This window comes from Zonotrichia albicollis, chromosome 10 (assembly GCF_047830755.1).
Source record: "Zonotrichia albicollis isolate bZonAlb1 chromosome 10, bZonAlb1.hap1, whole genome shotgun sequence".
In the NCBI taxonomy this organism is placed as follows: domain Eukaryota; kingdom Metazoa; phylum Chordata; class Aves; order Passeriformes; family Passerellidae; genus Zonotrichia; species Zonotrichia albicollis.
Window position 1 is genome coordinate 18,645,271 of NC_133828.1, and position 20,939 is coordinate 18,666,209.

The 20,939-nt window shown below is 40.0% G+C and overlaps 1 protein-coding gene across 2 annotated transcripts in view; it reads right to left on the minus strand.

Moving 5' to 3' along the window:
- The window catches only part of HECW2 (HECT, C2 and WW domain containing E3 ubiquitin protein ligase 2), a 143,154-nt gene that overhangs the window by 94,511 nt on the left and 27,704 nt on the right, over nucleotides 1–20,939 (minus strand). For both annotated transcript variants that reach the window (XM_005490915.4, XM_026795747.2), the window contains exon 2: nucleotides 3,775–4,115. In XM_005490915.4, the coding sequence (XP_005490972.2) occupies nucleotides 3,775–4,066 (292 nt within the window). In that variant the 5' untranslated portion in view covers nucleotides 4,067–4,115. The remainder of the gene's footprint in view (nucleotides 1–3,774; nucleotides 4,116–20,939) is intronic.

Below are 20,939 nucleotides of genomic sequence, written 5' to 3' on the forward strand. Positions count from 1 at the left end.
ACTCCCACACAGCTCCTCTGCAGACAGAAAGCTCTTCAACAAAACTTCATGGACAAGACTGTTCCAGAAGTGCTACTGACACTTTTCAAAGTTCAGCCAGTACAAATCCAGAAATAGCCAGGAAAAAGGATGTTTGCCTTCATAGAATACACCATGTCCCTTGCATACACTTTTCTTCTGGAAATCCTTAGGAATACACGGGGAAAGAAAAAGAACATGCATACAGAGCTGTTCCTCAGCAAGAAAACTGGGCACGTTTTCACATGCACATTGATGAAACTGAGGAAGATTAAAGTATGGTACAAGTGAACAAACTCACATATATATCTAAAAACATTCTTTAAAACACTGTCTATAAAAACTGAGCATTAATTTAGCTATGTAGAATTTTTCAGTTAGGTTCAATTCCTTGCATTTAAACATGAAAGACTGAAAGTTTCCATAAAGGAGTATCCTGTGAATCAAAGTCTCATAAAACACAGTCTTTTCTACAAAGTACTTGTTCATTTATGACTTCCTTCCTTTTTTAAAAATAAAATAACCAGAAGTCCCCCAAAAATATTCATATGCACATTAAAAAAAAAAAAAAATCAGTCCTACAGAATAAGATGATTCTGTGTTTTTCCCCTTGGGCTTTTCTCATTTTAAAAAGGCAACATTTATTTTCAAAACTATTTAGCAGGCAAAACACTTCCCTGAAAGTTGTAGTGTATTGGGAAAAGCTCCATCTACTATTCCCTAGTGAAAGCCAATCAATCACTGCAAAGCACTAACAGCAGAGGCAGTGACTGATTGCTGACATTCTTGTTACCAACTGCACCAATCCATGCTGGGTGAATGTGTGCAGTGGGCTCTGCTCAGCCTCTTAGAAAGAAACTCCTGTTAAGAACTTTGGTGGGATTCCTCATGAGCCACTGCAGTTCTAACTGAGCAATAAAACCACACTCAGAAGCACAGAAATGCATGCTCATTATAGAAAATTAATGAGAACATGCTAATTGAGAAAATTAATGAATGAAGAGGCAAGACAGCTTCCAGTGCTTCATTTTCAATTCCTTTTATACTGGCTGTAACTCTGCAAAATTTAACTTGAGCTGAAAATGTACCTGGATTGCTTCAGACCTTTGCCAAACCTCTCTGTGCAAATGCCAGAGCTCAGAATAATGCCCAGTTTAGAATATTCATCTTCTCTTCACAGAATTAACAACCACTTTTTCCTCTCAAAACACTGATCCAGATTGCATGACAGTTAATTGTACAAGCAATACTAAAAAAAATAAGCCACAGGACTGTGCTTTTGGGTTTTAAAATAAGAGCACAATATTTGCCTTTTTCTGCTCCTAGCTCCTCAAAAAATAGTGCTTTACTAGAAGACATGGGGGAATACTGGAGGTACAGCAGCAAGCTGGCAGAGCCCCAGTGCTGCCTGGTGTTAGTGCCACACACATTTCCCAGTGCCTTCAGGAGCCTGTGCCCAAGGGGAGACTTAAATGAAATAATTTTCATTTTAAACAAAGACCAGGATGGAGAACCTCAAGCAATTACAATAAATGTTAATAACATGTTTGAGAACAGAGCTTTTATTCTTAAAAATATTCACCAACTAGAATGCCTCTCCTGAGAAAATAAGAATGTCCTCAACCTACAAAGGAATAAGTGGAAACTGGAGGTGCTTCACAGCTATTACCATAAAGGATGGAAAATCCTGGATTATACCTGTAGAATTTAACTTACCTTAACTGCAGCTATAAAAGTTATGCAAATTAAAAGGTTTTTTTAACACTTGAAAGAGTTGATAAAAAAATTTACATCAAAGATAGACAGGCATGCTTACCAGACTATGTCCTTACCTCTGTTGTTAAAAAATGTGCAATTTTATCATTCAGAATGATGAAACCGCCATCAAAACTCACATCACAATCCACGGATTTCAAGTGGCAATGGAGACAAAAGCTTCTGGACCTTCCACCATTTAACAAAGCAGCATTCACATACTCTGGTATTACATGGTTGTATAATGGGGGGTTTAGGCCCAAGAAGGCATAAATTTGGGTGTTCCTCATAGGTTTCTTACCCTGTGCTAACTTAATATTTTTTTGTACTTTAGGAACTCAACAGACTGAATGTAGAAATATTTTTAATCATGAAAATAAGATAAAAATCACTTTCAGCATAGAGTAAGAACCAATAGTAATTTTACACAGTTGCTTCATTTTAGCTTATTGAATATCAATCCTGAAGTGTTGTGAACCATAAAAAAACAACAAGAAAGACTGTCATACCTTTATGCAGATGAAGTTCTCAATGTATTTAAATTAGACTGTTTCAGCTCGTTTAGCAGTCTGTGCATTTTACAGCACAGATCACACTTCAGCTGCTAATGCTGTTGGGAAGATTCACTCCTGTTTATTATGGAGACACTTTATTTACGTGGCTTAAAAATTAGTGCATATCCACAGTTTGTTCCAGGAGAGATTGCAGCTTAAGCAGCAACTCCAATCCAACTTTTATAACCAGGTATGCACTGGAACAGCACCAGTTAATAATGCCCACTTTGTGGAACTACAATAATGTTGGGAAAAAATATCAGACTAAAAAAAAGATAACTAGAAACAGCATCTACACAGAATGTAACATTAAGTGATGCAGAGATGGAACATCTTGAGAAAAGAAGGCACAGCAAGTATTTGTCAAAAATCCTGCTGAGGCCAGTTTCATTGCACTACACTTAGTCCCAGCCAGATATAACTTCAGTGGTCAGAACTGCCTCCATAAGTTTCTGCTATAGCTGCTTCTGGCAGTTTAAATTGACCATTCTCTCTACATGAGTCATTAGGTCCAGAGAAGCAGCACAGTCTTGGAATGAATGAACCCATCAGTCCCACTTAGTGAGCACTGGTTAAGTTCAGTGCATGTGAAGTGATTCCTGACAAGTGATTCCATGTGCTGCTCCATGGCTGTGCTCCCTCCCTAGCAGGGACATAAAGGCTGTCCTTTGGCCAGTTCCAAACCACACATGCAGCAGGCATGTTTGCATCCTTGATTAAACACAACACAGAGGAAAATCACAACCCAAACAGATTACTGGTGCTCTCAGTGCCAACTGACCTACTGATCCACCCCTTTGGAGTGACATTATTTGCTAATGCACACACAACCCCCAGGCCCTTGCATGGCAGCCTAGAGCTCATTCCAGCTCCTCCTATGAAATAGCCTGAACAGCACAAAGAAACCCACACAGAAGAATCTCTGGAAAGGATTTCCTTCTACAAATATTCCTCATAAACAGAAATTTTCACTCCTTCAGAACTGATGCTATTTTAGTTCTACAAAATCAAAGACTTATACAAATGATAATGTTGCTTTTCACAAACAGTAAGAGGTTACTTGTCCAAGATAATGTATAAACATTGGACTGTAAGCACATCAAGTTACATGATGAATATGATACTTCAAATTTTCCAGTCTGTAAGCCAGCCACCAGCCAAGGTGGAAACAGGAAACTGTATGTGTATTTAGTGTTTAGGAATAACACATTTCATCTTCTAGCAGGTCATTGTGGAATCAGATCTACATTAATCAGAATCACATTTTTACATAGCTCACTGCATGGAGAATAGCAGAGAGAAACTCAAGGCAACTTTCTGCAGTTGTACCTCAAATTTATCTGTAGATTAATTCTGTAGCATGCCAGAACACATATCAGAAAAGAAAAGATGAAGAGGCAAAACAGCAAGAAACACACAGAAATATGACAGCACAATTCTGACTTACCTATGTGATAAAGTCCTATCCAGTCAGTTGGATCTACTTCTTCCTTAATATCCCAGAAAATGATGAGGTTCTGAGACTGTCCCAAGGTGTACTCGTACATGCTGGCTGTCAGACTAGACCTGCTATCCGAGGTCACTAAGTCAGTGTCACTGTTGGCCCGCTGCAAGTTCATGTTCTCAGGCATGGTGCCCTGCGAGGCCAAGCTCTGCAGGTTCTCGGGGCTCAGCGTGTAGCGGAGCTGCGGGTTGCGGCGGCGCACGAACAGCAGGTGCTCTCGCGCTGAGCTGGCCATCTCCTCCCCACGTCTGTCAACTCACGTAAAAAAGTTGTTGTTCAGAGATCTGGCACAATGAAGGAGAAAAGACAGTTTTAGGTGAGACAGGAGGTGACTCAGTCAGTTATTAAATGGAGAAGTATTAGTGCAAAAATGTTCCCACAGAAGCCTGAAACAGAGCAAGTAAAATCTTTTTTTCATTGCTCTACCACTGCAAAGAACTTCGTTCTGCAAAGAACAGTACCTATTTACCTGTACATTAAAAAACCCGCATGATTCACTCACAACAAAATTCAGAGTTAGCCATACACCATGAAATAACATTTATAAACCAGAAAATAGCAGAAAGCCAATCGCCCAAGACAATCTATGAAGAACAGCCTCAGTAACAAAGCTAATGTAAGTGTGGACTTGAGAGTGAAGTAGCCTTAAGAACAAAGATACAATGAACTTGCCCTGTACCATAAAAATCCCAGCAGTACATGATGTTTATGGTAGTTTCAACAATACTCTCAATCACTGTGCGATCAGCATGAGTTAAGTGTAGAAGATTGGATGTAAGGTTGGACACATTTCAGCAGAAATATTGTAACCCATATTTATGCTACTATAAAATAATCTTGTAAGGATTTCATCTTATAAGGTACAAAGTATAGCTTCTGAGATCCTCTATACCACACAAAAACATGTCAAACCATTTACTGAGGTACTTTAGATTAAAGATACATATCAAATTAGTCCATTCATCTGTGCAGTCAAATTTTTGTTGTCCTTCACCATCCATTACAGAACAGAGGCCTTAGAAATTCAAGGCAATTTCTTCAGCAAAGGAGCTGTCATTGACTGCTTTCCTCCAGCCCTGAGCAAACACTTCCCTGAAGTGTCTTCCCTGAAAGGGCCACGCCAATATCACCACACAATACATTCAGAATCAGAACTTGTTATCCATTATCCATTACTGTCTATATTACTACATCTAAATTCCTGTCATTTGAAAAGAAGCCCTCACATTACTCACAACTTGCAATAAATCATAACTCATCTTCAATTTTCTTTTCAATAATGTTTTAGTGTATGAACTCTTCAAGAATACAAAAAAATTTTCTGCTGTTTTTCAGCTTTTCTTAAATGGGAGATGTTTTGAAACACTAAGGACTAACAAAGGGGGGGAAATAAAGTTCAGTTTTTCCAGTTGTGTGCAGTATATCATACACTGTATATGATTCAGCATCAAATAATGCAGAGAAGGAAGGAAACAAAAACTCAGTTCAATAATTCTACATATACAGAAGTGACATAGAGACAACCACATTTACTTCCCAAAGTACATGACACAGTCTTTCCTCACATGAAGAATATTTTGGCTGCATTCACATCTTATTTCTGGTGCTGGATGTCAGCAGGGCTCACTATCTCCTCTCTGCCATGTTCCTCCTGTACGCTCTGCCCCTGACATAAGGGTCAGAGAGAAAAGGGAAACTTTGGTTAAAAAGGCCATTTTAAATGAGAATCAGGCAAGTTAGTATCTCATTTCTCAATGCAAAGTTTTATTCACTAGATCTGAAAATCCAGAGTGCTTTGAGACCAGAAAGGTTGGTAAGAAACAGCCACCACCTTCCCTACAAGCCATAATGTGAACCACACAGGGACCAGCCTGTGATGTGACAGCACACACTACATTTAAGTGTTCAATACCACACTGACAGAGTTCTGTCCCTGAGTCAGGAGGTCCCAATTTGCTCTGAGGCTGCCCACCACAGCAAGCAGCCCTGCCTGGGAACCACGGCCCTCAGCACCACATCAGGCAGCACTAACAGACAGAGAGCTATTGTCTCCTGTCCCACAGCCACAGATCTGATGTCTTTGAACTACTGTATGCAATGGTTTTATGGCAGTAAAATCACTGCAAAATAAGGGTTGTGAAGGCAGACTACAGGTTAGAGACAAAGTTTTAATAGGAGGGATGAAGAAATTTCCTTCAGCTGCAGAGTCTTACACTGTACCTAGGGCAGAACTGGCATTTGTTGGAACATATTGAAAATTTATATGTAGCAGATGGACAAACTCATATATGGTTAAGGACACGTGAGAATTAACTTGTACTAGCCAGGATTATACCACAGTTTGAGAGATGAAAATAGCCTGAGAAAAACCGACTCCTTTGCAACAGTCCATTTTAACTCCTTTGCAACAGTCCATTTCCCTAAGTCCCAATGGCTATCACTCTGGTGAAACACATTAGTTTCTGAAAGTAAAGTAAACCACAAATATAAACGCTGGCTAACTCGTTTGATCTCATTCATAATTCCAAGTGTGATCCAAACAAACCACATAAAGCCACTGAAATCAATTTGCTACCAACAAGTTAAAACTCACATGTAAATGAGCTGCTATTGCATGTAAAAAAAAAAAAATCAAACCCCCCAACAATTCAGGACTCATAAGTTTTTACAGCATCTTCTAAATCATTAAAAGCGGTTGTAAAGGGGCTCTCAAAGGAGTCCTCATGCCAGATAATATTCTGCTATGTAGCATGTCACAGTGACATTAATTAAGAATCTTTTTAAAGAGAGAAATATAACACTCATATGTAAAAGGAGAAAAAATGATTGCCATAAAACCCAACCCATAAGAAGTGACAAAAAAGCAGAAAGAGCCACTACCTCAATTATTTCCAACTGAGAAAAGAGATTAAAATCTTACACAGTGCCTTGCTGCCTACAAAAGAAATTAGTTCATTGGGTTAACAACTCCTGATGTCTGTCATTAATAACTAACAGAACATTAACACATAGATCCTACTGTAGACTGAAAATAAGAATTATCCTCCCACCTTCAGCTCCTGCTAAGCACCACTGACACAGCATTTGCACCCAGACTACGTTGTAAAGACGATGCCCAGGATTAACTGTGTGCACCTGCCTTGCCATGAAGGTTCAGCTCACCAGGCTGAATACAATCAGAGCAGTGATGTCAGTGAGTATCACACCAAGCTGGTCAGGCATATTGTTTCATGAAGGCAAACTGAAATGTTCAACCTGAATTAAAAGCATAGGAAAATACAGTCATTCAGGAAAGCAGCAGATACTAACTTTAGCGAACTGTTTCAGTAGAAAAGTGAAACCTGTATCAAAGCTGCTTATCCATATCACAGCATTTTCTTCAGTACTTGACAAGAAGCTTAGAGAGAACTAGAACTGATTTCCTCTTAATCTCTAAGTGGCCCAAGTTCAGGATTATTTCTATCTAAATATACTCCCCAATTACTAATCATAGAGGGACTTGAACTGGGAAATAGTTCCACTTAATGCCCAACATACAGATAGGAAAAATCCTCTTGCCCGACGTTCTTCACTAAAGGAGATTGAAAAAAAATGTCAGCCCATTTCACACAGTCAAATACTCAACAGTTTAAAAAAATCCATGAATGGAAGTCCAAGAGTTCCAGCACAGGAATAAAAAGAAAAAAATAAATAAATCCTACCCCACCATGCATAACAAGCCTGGGTTCACATGCTGCCCTGTTTATCTTACTCCTAGCAGTGATTCATTTCTTGTTTATGCAGCGCTCTTTGATGTGGCTGACGGGTGCTGCTCCCAGCCTCTTCCCACAGCACTTAGAGCAAAGCAGCTCCGCAGGGCTGGCCCGGCCCCGAGCAGGGCTAACCCCGAGCCGGACTAACCCCGGCCCCGGGCAGGGCTAACTCCGAGCCGGGCTAACCCCGGCCGGTGCTCCGCGCGGGGCTCAGGGCGCCGCCGGGGCCGCGCTCATTGACCCGCCGCTGTGCCCTTGGGTCCCGGCGCCGCTGCCGGCAGAGCCTCCCTGCCCTGGGCTGCGCCCCTCACACGGCGGCTCCGCTGCTCTGTGACACCCAAATGTCCCCTTTCACGGGATCACTGAATCACTTAGGCTGAAAAAGACCTTTACCAGCATCCAGCCCAACCATTAACCTAACACAGCTTCACCACTGTCAACGTCTGACATCTCCTTTGCTGAAGAAATTGTTCCTAATATTGAATGTAAACCTCCCCAGGGGCAGCTTGAGGCCGTTTTCTCTGGTCTTTTTGCCTGTTACCTGGGAGAACAGACTGACACCCAACTTCCAAGAAGTTGTGGAGAGCCATAAGGTTCCCCCCAAGCCTCTTTTACTCCAAGCGAAACACCCCCAGCTCCCTCAATCCCTCCTCAGGACCTTCAGCAGCTCCCTTGCTCTCCTTTGGACACACTCAGATCATGCTTGGTGTGTATCTCTCAAATGCCTCTCCCATGCTGAGATAACCAATCTCCATAATTATACAGGCTGAAGAAGACATTAAGAATACAAAGAACAGAAAACATGCTGGTTTTCCAATTACACACTGTGTGACACTGCTTTGTTCAGTACAAAGATTTATAAATGCTACAATATAAGGTTCAAACTGACCATCTGTCTGAGCTAAAAGTGGCTGACAAAATGCTTCTTGAATAAATTTAGAATTTGGAGATCATTCTCTGCACAGAACTCAAAAATAGCACATTTTCTGGGATAAGGTAGAACTCCAGTCCCTATAGTGGCTTCAAAGTTCTAGGAACTCTGGCAAAAGCAGAATAGTCAGAATTCACTGTCGGCTGCAAAACCTGCCTGTGCAGCTGGGTGATGGCTGCCCATGACTCACTGGTACGCTCCACCACTCTGCACTCACCCTGCCTCAGCACTGAAGAGCTTTTCTCTCCTCCAGAGCTGCTGTGCACCTCTGCCAGCAGGACAGATGGGCCTTCCCGGCCAAACTCATCAGCTACTTACTCAGCATGATCATCGGGAACTGATCTGGCCTGAGACAAAGCGATTAACTGGATAGCTCTTTAACTCAATAGCTTCCTTTCAGGCCTGTATTCTACTATTTCAGAAAACTGATTTGGTCTATGAAAAATAAAAAATAAAATAAAAATACAACAAAATAATAAAATCAGATAAAGCTGGCATGAGGCATCCTTTTCTCTGCTGACAAAAATGAGAGAAAAGCTTCATCCTTCTGCCCAGATATCATGTTCTTGTTATTCCTGCTGGAATATTTCCAAGCATTTCTACTCATCAATTTTTCTGCATTCCACATAACTGAATTTCTCTCAGAAGGTATTTGACTGATTAGCAGGATTTTTCTCCATTAGCTAACATTCTGTCAGATCTAAGTTAAGCTAACACATTTGGATGCTTCCCATTCTATCACCAAGATAAAGATGAATATAAAAGCTGTCACAGTATTCAAGAGCCAAGAAAAATCAGTTCTTCAGGATCTCTATTTTTTCCACTGATTAACAAAGAGAGGGTAATAAAGCTTTTTCACTTACATGACCATGACTATATCCTAAGTCTTAGAGATTATTTAGTTCATTAATTAATAAGCTTGTATCATATAGTAGAAATTTAATTTTATTCCAGATCATGAAATTCAGTATTTCAAAAATACAACTGCCATCACATTACATAACTGCACAGTTCTGAGCATCAACAGCAGGCAGAAAGTAATGAGATCCATCAGCTAAAATACAGTCCTAACTGTTCAATATTGCTACCTGGAATGCCTGAGTGCTCAATAGGTCTGCATGTTTTAAATAATTATTTATGCAGGTAGATGATACAAACAAACCCAGGGCAAGAAGTGATCACTGAAAACCTAGAGCGTTTGTGATCTGATAAAAATCAAAAGAGAGATGTCATCAACTGGAAAAATCAAATCATTACACTTCTGACACCATTTTTCTTTTTAATTACAAGGAGACTCAAGATATATCAGAAATATTAAAAAGGAAAAAAGTCTCTGTTTTTTCCCCTCAGTTTCTTCTATTTTACACATTTGACATTACATTTGTATTCACTGTTTTTCCCTGAACAGCCAGTTCTGGATATTACTTTTATATGGGGAGCTCTTGAAAGATATTAAAAATTATTGGAAGCTACTATCACAGCTGACACAGGACTTACATACAGCTGAAATACTAAATGTTCTTTAATAGCTCTCTTTTTTAATGGAATAAAATTAAAAGATGCTTTAATTCAGCTTTAAATTAATTATATAGTAACTGTCTTGAAATATAAATTGTTCTTTCCAGAAGCATAGAGACAAGTAAAATTCAGGAAAAATATTTTTCTGCTGATCTGCTTACTTCCTCCTTCAACAAAGCCCCCCAGACTTTCATAATAGGACAATTACTGGATACTCTTAGAAGCAGCTTAGCCTGAAGCAATGATGATGAAAGAACTTAATAAATTTCCCAGTTCCAGAAACAAACCTATATATGCATGATCTTTCAACCAGATTTCCTTTTTACGCGAGAAAATTGCCAAGAAGGTCAACTTAAGCATCTTGAAAGACACAGCACTTTGGAGATCTTCTCCCAAGAGAGATGTTTTGACTTTTCCATTCAAAGGATCCCCACAGGAGTGCCAGACTGAATGATGTGCCTGACACTGCTGGCTGTGCCAGGGAGCTGGCCTCCTTAGGGGAAGAGGCAGAGCTCCTCCAAAAAATCCTTCAGAGGACCAAAACCACTCTCTCTTGATCTGTGGAGGAAAATGCAGTTACTCCAGACTGAGCAAAAGGGGACAGAATTTTGTTGGGATGTCCTTTTGCCTTGTTGCCCTGCTCTGAGCCATGAGGGGAGTAAACTGTGCTGAGAAAACTCTGCCTTCAGTCTGCTAGTTCATCCTCTGAACTCGCTGCTGGGAAATCACAACCAGAAACTTCTGGAAACTGGACTCATGTCTTAAAGTAAAGCTAAAAATTACTGCACTGTAATTTGACAAGGATGTTGCTGTTCAGGAGAGGGAGGAAAAAAGGCAAGAACGTGTGCATGCATCTCCAGTCTGCTTTGGACTCAAACCTGGTGACTCAGCTCAGATGTTAAACATCAGCTCAGATTACAAAACCACCATATAATTTAGACTGGCTGAAAATCTACCCTAAGGGAAAAAAACATATAGTTCAGCATAAACATACACTTTAAGAAAACAGTCCATTCATTATTTGGCCAGAGAATGGCCCAATTCATTCAGTATGTAAGAGAGTATCTATTTTAACAGATTTCTGTACAGTTCATTTGTAAAGTGAGTCCTACCTTGTATCTACCTGGAAACAAATGTCACTTTCATATGACCTTAGCTGCTTGAGTAGGGCTTCCATCTGCTACCCAACAATGGCAACTGCCTTACAGCAGGCAGAGGTTCCTGCTCAAGCCTGACGTCATGGCCACAAGTCTGAAGAGTTGTGCATATTTCTGCCAAGTCCACATAACTTACTGCATTTATTACCAGGCAAAAGCTTCAGCATGGAGCAAGCTGGTGTACAGCACGCTGGTGTACAGCGCGCTGGCCAAGAGTGAAAGTCACAAATACCTGCCCAAATCCATACACATCTGCATAGCCCAGCACCCTACAGTTATCCCAGTTTTGGAGGGTACTTACTGATGCACTTTGTGGTCAAGGAAGACAAATGTCCATGTCCCCACAATATTGTCCCCACGGCTCAGGTGAAGTAAGAAGCCCAAAACATTTCAAGGTAACCCAGGCACATGAACTGTGGAGCTGAACACTGAGAGCCTGGATAGCCTGTCTAGAATTGTAAGGAAGGGGTTACAGAGGGTTCATCTAATCCCTTCAGCTGCAGCTGCCAGGCTGTGAGATCCATCTGGCCTGCAGATGTATCTTAGCATTGCTCTGCAGACATACAGGAGAATGTCAATTGCCTAAAATTCATTCCTGTCTTTCACTGAAGTAGCAATAAAAGAACTGCACATAAATTTAAATTAAAAATACCAGATAGGCTCCTATCCTCCAGACTACTCACATAAGAAACAAAATTTGACTGGAGCTTGTAGGGCAATTCATAGCCAACAGGCCATGTTCCATATTATATGCCCTCCTTCATCTCCTCCTGGTGTGGCAACTACTGTACCCAAGTTTGTTTATTTCAGTAATGTTTTCTGCAGCACCACCCCTCAGAGTGGAGCTCACAGCTGAGGCAGAGACTTGAGGTACAGCCATGTAGCCATTAAACCCTACATATTGTGAACTGTGGCCTGGGATAATTCACAATGCAATGGTACTCTACAGAAACTTTAAAACCAGAATCCCCACTGCAGGCTTTGATCTTGAGTGTCCATGACACAGCTCTATCTGCTGCTCGTTGCTGTTGATCGGTTGTTTCCAAGAATTTCCCTTCAAGTACTGATGCAGCTGCTCTCAGTTTAGACTTCTGATGCCAGGTCACACAATCCAAAACGCAGCCCCCTTCAAATGTCTATACTAGAGACAAATTTTATTCTCTATTAGACCTCCTTTGTCACAGGATGGGAAAATTCGAATTCAATTATTCTGTGACCAAACTATAACATATGCTGCTCATACTTACATATGTGAAAGCCTGCAGGAAACTATAAATAACCAAAAAAAAAAAAAAAAACAGGTAACCCATTCAACTCTCTTGAAATCCCTCCTGTCCTTAGGACTTCCAGAACATCAGCAGCAACAGCCCACAGTTACCCAATTATAAGTTTTCTCCCAAGGCTTTTTCACAAGGGAGAGTAAAGACCAAAACACAGAACTTCTGCAGAAAATAAAAACTTAGCATTTGCCTTTTCAGGAAAGAAATAAACACCGAACCAGAAGAAAGAGTACAATGCCAAAAAGCTTGACAGAGAAGATGTATTCCTTTGAAAAAAGAAAGGAAATCTGCCACGCCAAAAAAGCCACAATTCAAAAAGCCATTTATAAAATAATGCACTTAACAGAAGAAGCAGTACAATTATTTACTGCTTACTATGAGAGTAGTTCTGCAGTTTCATTCCAAGTCTCTGCAACCAGTACCCAAGCAGAAACTACTCAATGAGTGTCACATCACTGAATGACAACTGTATTTTGGTGATACTTAACAGAGCCTGATTTAAGCATTTATTTGGCAGTTATTAAAACCTGGTGTATTTATATTTAGATATGCAACAAGCATTTCTATGCATTCATTTTAACTCAGTTTTTAACTGGAAATCCATTCTATGCTGATGGAAATCCTTGGAACATACAATGAATATGAATGAGCATGCATTGTTTCACCCATACAAGCCCAAATCCAATACAGTCAGTCCCATTTTCAAGCCTGTGTGAGCTCAATTTTCTACCACATAAAAATGATTTCACCCACAAATGATAGCAAACCACCACAGAGCAGGTACATCTCTCACACAGAGGTTCTCACATTTCCAGGGAACACAGGAATGCTGTTTCTCTCAAAGCAGCACATGCTCCAATTCATGATGCTATGTATTCAGTTTTGTCACAAAGGGGTATTATCAGCTTGAAAAAAGGCATTTCTTTGTGCAAAACATGCATCAACTGACTGCAAATTTGAGAATCCTGTAATTGAAACAAGTAGGTAGACTAAAGTAGAATAAAAAAGAGTGCCCATCAGTCCATGGCAAAGCAATTTCCTTGACTCTCCATTTTTTCAAGTTCCAGCCTGGTAAAACTGATCATAGTGTGGGCGTGGGAGATGTTTAAAAAAGACTCAATTGGTCTCCTTAAAGAACAAAGGAAAATTAAAAACAAAACCAACCCAAAGCTTTGTGTACCTAAGTCTTATAAATAAACTTGTAGATACAATCAGTAGATGAGGAAAACAGGAAACAATTATTTTTAAGAACTGACAGATTTTGCTGGAGTGAATTTAAATGCTGTCTGTACAAATGTGAATTTCCATCCTTCTGCCCCTTTTACCCTTTTGATATTTCAATTTAGATCATTTTCCCAGTTATAATCTTCCCCATACAAAGCCTGCACTTCCATAAAGATTTGAGGAGACTCTTTGGATGAATTAAAACATGAGAACATTTCTGCTTGTCTGCAGTTTAATGGATTTTTTTGAATGAATAAAACTCTACCAAGCAAACATCTTCCAAAGGCATCCCTGACACTAAGAGGAGAAGAATGATGGTCATGCCAGCCCAAAAGCAATGGCTTTTGCCTGCTGACTGTTCCAAGTATGTCCTTAAGGAGGAGGTGCCACTACCAAAAACATGCCAATATTATGTTTCTCATATATATATTTTCAAGTTCAACTTAAGGTGCCCAGTGTGTTAAGTTAGAAATATTACAGAGAATTAAACAGCTATGAATGCAATCTTTGCAGAAACTGCAGAGATTGAAAGCCCTAAACATTCCTCCTCCCAAAACCACCCGTTCTACTTTCTCTAAATCACTTCCTTATAATCCACAGAAAGAGAGCCCAGAATAAGAAAAAAAACCCCAAATTGTTTGTCTGTATTAAACACATATGTTGATCTTCAACCTAAATAAATCCAGGTAGAAAGTCAGCAGGGCTGTATATGAAGGTGCTGATGATACCACCCTCTCTGCATACAGGATAAATCAATTTTAATTCAAAACACTTCAGCTCTAAACCAAACCAGTTCTGTTGCTTAATAGCAACAGTTTTGTCTTTTACAAACCACAAAATAGAACCATACAACATTTTGAAGTCTAATAACTTGTTTTAAAGAATGAAGCTTGCAGTCTTATGTCCTACTTCAGATTTTCTTCCAAAATATGTTTTACGTCAGAACTTTGTGCTTGAAACACTATTTCAGAACTCTTAGGTGCCAACCAGTTTACTTTTTTTTTTTTTTTTTTTTTAACACTAAAATAATTTCAAGGAAACCTTTTAGCTGGATAGCTCAAGAAACAGAGCACTTTATAATTTCAGTAAAAAGAAGTCAGATTGGTAAGTAGTTACTGTGCCCTGGATAAAATCTCTTCCACAGCTTTGTGAGTCAGATTACTTAATTTACACCAACAGTTTATTAGGAGAAGATGCCTGCATTTTTTGAGGTGCAGCAAGACATCAGTGGGACACTTTGACATATTCTATGCCATACAAATTCCCTCTCTCCTCAAAGCTAGGAGCTCCGAGGAGGCACAGGCTATGCCAGGGAACAGCCTCAGAGCCAGAGACACACACTAAATCTCAACTAGAAAGGAAGAGAGACGGACTGAAAAAACTTCCCCTACTTAACAGCTTGTTGATTTGCAGTTTACAATCCATAACCACACTCAAGAGAGGAGAAAAGCAGTTAGGAGTCCTAAGGAGCAGCACTCTGACAACAAAGATGCTCCTGGGGTAACTGGAACACGCCTTCATCACTCCCAAATGCATCCCAGGGCACACTTGGCTGTGTCTGGTCTGTGCTTCTGAGATGAGGAAATTGTTTGTGCTGGAGCACAGAGCACTGAGGAGTTAGAGACACCAAAGCCATCACCAGCCATGTCCCTCTCCTTGCAAGTACACCTTACAATTCATTATTTAGTTCAATGAGCACGTGCTGTAATTTCTTCTCCTTGCAGGATTACTGCTGCATTTGCTGTTTTCCTCAGTTTCTGCAGTAAATGAACCAGAAATCTTTCAGAAGCTAAATGAACAATTAATGAAAAGACAACAATACAAAGTAGGCTATATAAAGATGAGGCTTATTATGAATTAATACTTTTACTATTAAATATGCATGAGTTTTTAATAAGTAGAGCTAAAAATAGAGCCGTGTATCACAGGATTTCTCCAGGCTGTACAATTTTCATTCATCTTCATCCTGTGAAGAAATGGACCATTGCTGAAAGGATTCTCACTGCACATTTTTGCATTGCTATCACTAGCCCTAATTCATCAATCCACAAAAATCCCCAGCCTCTGGGATCTTGGCATACAAGATTCTGAACAGCTCCACCCTCTGCCATAAAGCTTGCAGGACTGTGCAGCAAAGTCTGCCCATCCATCTCCCAACAGGCACAGGTCTCACAGCCCAGTCCCCATCTGCAATTTGTGTCTTTAGAAAGAATCCATTAGTAAGAAGACTCCTGCATTGGTTAACAATCAGCAACCAGCAGCAGATGTAGCTACTAGACTTCCTAAAAACCCTGAAGTAACTACTTAAATCTTTATCTTTTCATCTCAATATTTCATTTTCAGAATAAATGTGTTCTCCTCATTACTTTCCCCCCACCAAGAAAGGAAATCTGAAACTGAGCCAAACGCATCAAACTTTCTGACTGGATTTTAACATTCGTTTTTAACATCAAGTCCTGTTCAGATGAACAAAGGATTTTAATAAAGTTCTGGAGGAGGTGTACACATTCAGGAACACACCCCAATTCTATATACATCCACCCTAGGGCGTAGGTGCTACAGCCCCAGGAAACGGAAGAAGATTGAAATCAGTGTTTATAAATACAGTCAAGAAATCCCAGCACACATACCACCAAATTTATAAACAGAACTTCAGACAATCTCATCTGGAGGCCTAAATTTCCTACACTTATTTATGCTGGGGAATTTATTTTTATTTTTACATGTTGTGTTGGGCCTTCATGTTTTTAAAGTGACCTTGGTGTGTTTAAACCAAAGGACTTGCTTTGATTGAGCTAAGTAAAGAGTTGCTAATTGCTGTGTGACAAATGGAAACAAAGAAATCATAGCACACTTCATCCTAGTACCATCTTAAATTACTCTGAAATCTGTATTTTAAAATTAATTGTTTGATTTTGAATGTAACTTGTTTTTCAATGTGCAACTATAAAATGTAATTTAATCCACATCAGATATATTCCTAATTAAAAAGCAAAACCAATCCACATTACAGCAGAGGTAACTTTCAGCATTTTATGGATGAAGTATTAAATCACATACCTATTACCATTTCAATCTTTTTTCAGGAGGAACAGTAAAACAGGTGCAATAACATGATAGTGATGTTCAGTGAAATGTCCTTGGCTTGCTCTTTATGAAGACAATTTAGGATCTGAGCTTTGCATAGACATACAGCTACTTAAAACTGATAATTCAGATTAAAATTCACACGATTTCTTGGAAACCCAGAATATTATATTTCTTTCCCCCTTCTCCACATACAGCCTAGTAAACACTCGAGATTTATCTTTGTTTTTCTTATGATGCATTATACTCATAATAATCAGAAATCCTCATTTTGTCAGATTTTTCAGAAACAATCAGCCTTTTACCACTGAAACAAAAAGAAATTGAGATAATTTTTTTATTTTTGGTGTCTTTACTATTTACAAATGCATTTTGGGCTTCAAACATACTGTCCTCCCTCCCCTACCATCCAGGATCCAGTTGCTCAATATTGCCTTTTGGACTTAATGTCCAAAAAGAAGACTGAAAATAGCTATATCCAACATGATCAAAACCCAACAACATAAACAAAATAAAATATGAAGAAAATTGGGGGGGAGGGAGGGGAAGTAAAAAAAAAAAAAAATACTGCTTGGTTTTTTCCTTATTAATGGAAATGTCCCTGCATTGTCCTGCATTTGGGAGTTGACTTCACAAGGTCACCTTCCCAAAAAACAAGATGCAATGCAGTTTTCTGGTTAGATAATGTCACTGCCACTGTGTCAGCCCTCCACTTGTGCCAAATTACCACTGCCAACCTCTGTTGTAGGTTATTACTAAGCAGAATTAAAGAGAAATCACTCAAAACAAATGCCCACATACTGACTGGACTTGACAGTTTGCCAAAATTACAATGTCATTTTTTGAAAAGATATGAATGAAGTCTCCTATCAACACTGCTGGCTAGCTGATGGATTTCTATGTAGTTTGAGACTTTGATTCTTTAAAATTGTTGGCCTAATAAATTACATGACCATACAATTACAGACAATTTACTGTTTATTACCATTAAATTGTTTTATCCCTGTGATGAAAGTCCAGTAGTTCAGTAATAAAAGATTTCAGGTTTAGGCAACCACCACCAGGTTTCCTACCAGCACTTTTAAGCTGTTTTTCCTGAACTGCAGCAGCAGCACAATCAAGCAGAGGATGCTGTTGTACTTCACTAACAATGCTACACCTCCACCACTCTGTAATGCAAACACAACCCTCAGATTAACACACAAGCAAGTCGTACAGCTGCCAACACCAAAAACTCGTGGAGCGTGCTGGAGCTGCAAAGAACACCAGTTTTAGAGAAAGCAGTGGTACAACAGAAAAAGACATTTTAAAATAATGCTAAAGCCAGAAGCTAAACCCTTCAGAAAAATCAAACACCATACAGAGCAGCATTGAGGTACTCTTGCTAATTGGTCACAACCAAGGTCTGGGTGACAACACAGGGCTGCTGTTGAAGGGCAGCAGTTTTATGGGCACTGAGAAAGCAGACCACCCATTCATTCCAAAGGCTTCACTGGAATGCCCCCAATACACATCAGTGATGCCAACTGCAGTTGGAAAAGGAGCACCTGCTGGAAACAGCTCAGCAAGCCTCTAATACTAATGCAACATAGCCTGTATTAGTTGACTTCAAATTAACAGCCATCCTCCACATGGCAAAAGTGTTTAACCCAAGTGTCACAATATTGAGCCACCAGTTTGTCATCTACCACTAGCACTGACTGTAGGAAACAAAGCAGAATATATTTTAAGTCCTTTACATAATTACTTTAACTCCATTTCTCCTTGATCACCAAGGAACATCTACCACTGTCGCTGACACCCCATCAGATGTTGCATCTTGTCTAAAAGAAAAAAAGAGTTTTAATTATAGAAGATGCTATTCTCAAACTTACTTTCTAGTATTTCTTATAAGAAAAAAATTGCTTTACAACTGTGTCCAACCTAACAGAGAGGTAAAAGTGGTTCCCACTGCAGCTGACCAATAGTCATGACCAACTCTGAGCAGATTTACGTGACATACACTCACGCCAACAGCTTTCCACAAAAATAACTTCTTAAACCTATTACTTCACTTCTTGGCATTTCCTACATACTTATCACCAAAAGTGCTGGGTTATCAACCCCCATCTGTACTGCAGTGGATTGGCAGTATAAATTTGGATCATCCCTGTAATTGTGTGTCTCCCTGAATACCTTACTTCAGAGCTTCAGCTCCTGAAGCAAACAGCAACAGAAGACCCAGCAAAGGTACACCTGGAGTGGCACAGCATGTCTGTGGCATACAAGGGTTAAGGTATGCCACTGATACTTCTGGTGCAAGGGAAAACCCTAGGAAACACTCCAAATTTCAATGCAAACTGGCAAATACTTATTTTAGAATAAACACAAAGGACAGGCACATACAACAGTAAGAAGTTTCAAAACCAAAAGATTGCAAAACCACACAAGATGAAATATTAAAATTTACTTTCTCTGCTATGAGCCCCAGAGATGTAGCAAACCTCTCAGGTCCTGAACTACATCCAGGAGCAGCCAGAGGCTGCACGTGCCTGGATATGTCAAGATAAGAAGTGCTCAGTCTGGAACTGTCTCCATCTCTCCCAGGACACTCGCTGGCCATCAGGGCAGGGAGCTGGTGCTGATCTGCTGGAGCTCAGCTCTGCCCAGCGGACGCTCAGGGAGCAGCGGCTACACAAAAGCAAATCGATGGGCTGATAAAAAGTGTTAATAGCACACTTAGTGGTTGGACAGACTGTTCTGCAGGGGGAGAGATGTGGTAATTAAAAGATCAGAAAATACTGCCACAGATCCATCAGGGAACTTCCACGAGGGTCAGAAAATTAAACCATTTCCATGTCATGCCACCAGCCTTTCAGAGCTAATCAGAACCTGTAGTTCTTACATTTCACTCTTCTCAGAGTCACTTGTTCTCTTGTGTGCACAGGGAATGCAGGGCGTCCCCAGGCCCCAGGGGCTGAAAGGTGCTGGGGCTTTAGGCTCTAACCACGTCCTTGGAAAAGCGTTATGCCATGGGCACCACATCTGAACCAGCATCCAGCTATGATGGATACACTGAGAAATGTCTGATGAAGTTCTTTGTTAGTTTGTTCGTGTTTCATTTTTTAGCAGGCATGCCTACTGGAAATTTAAGCCACAGGGCAGTACCTTCTGCTACCTACAGGCTACTGGGAGGATTTAATCAAGTATGCATGATATAACAGGCACTAAATTCCTGGAGATTACAGAATGCTGCAGAGGGTGTCACAGGGTGTCATACAGCCAGGCAACAGAAATAAAGTGATTTAAGCATATGAGACCAGAAAAGCAACTAGTGAAAAATACATGACTCCTTAAAGCTAAAAAGTATAATTTTGGATATTGTCTATATTTAGTGAGCAATAACCAAACAGATCTAAATATAACAGGAGCTCTTACAATCTACCTACAGACTGAGGAAACTTTTCTGTGCTAAGGCACAAATATGTCTTCCAGTTATATTTGGTGGAGCACACAGTAAAATGCAACTTAGCATTATCCAGAAACGGTGTGGCCAGTGAAGCATTATTCCTGAAGTTCCAGTTCCAGCCAGAGGATGTTTCCCCCCAACATTTACTGGGTCACCTCAAGCACACACACACACACATCTGCTGAGCAGGTAAAGGGCAGCTCCACACCTGCTGAAGCTACAGGACCCTCTCTGCCACACTGGAGGGCTTGGGAGCAGCAGCAGGTGGGAAGGCTTATCCAGCACCAGGGAAAAGCTTAACATGCATTGAGCCTGAGGTCTTCCAAATAAAAGAGCATTCTCACGACAAAAAAAGCTCTAACAAAACTGAGATATCACTTTGCTTTAATCATCAAACGAAACAAGCTCAGAAATACATTTCATGCAGCAAATATGATTTTACTCATGTCAAATTTTCAAGGTGAAGATGTCATTTCCTGCAAGCACCACTAACTCTAAGCTGATAACACACGAGAGCCATAGCTAACGTGGTCATTTCTTCTTACCTAGAATTTGTAATGATTCCATTATTAATCCACAGTTGGAGTTCAGTTATGACTAAACTCTTCCATTATTAACAGATTGACAGTGGAATATTCAGCTTAACACAATCAACTCTCTCATGGGCATTAAACAGTTGCTCTGTGGGTGTTTTTGGAGCTTTTTTGGGGG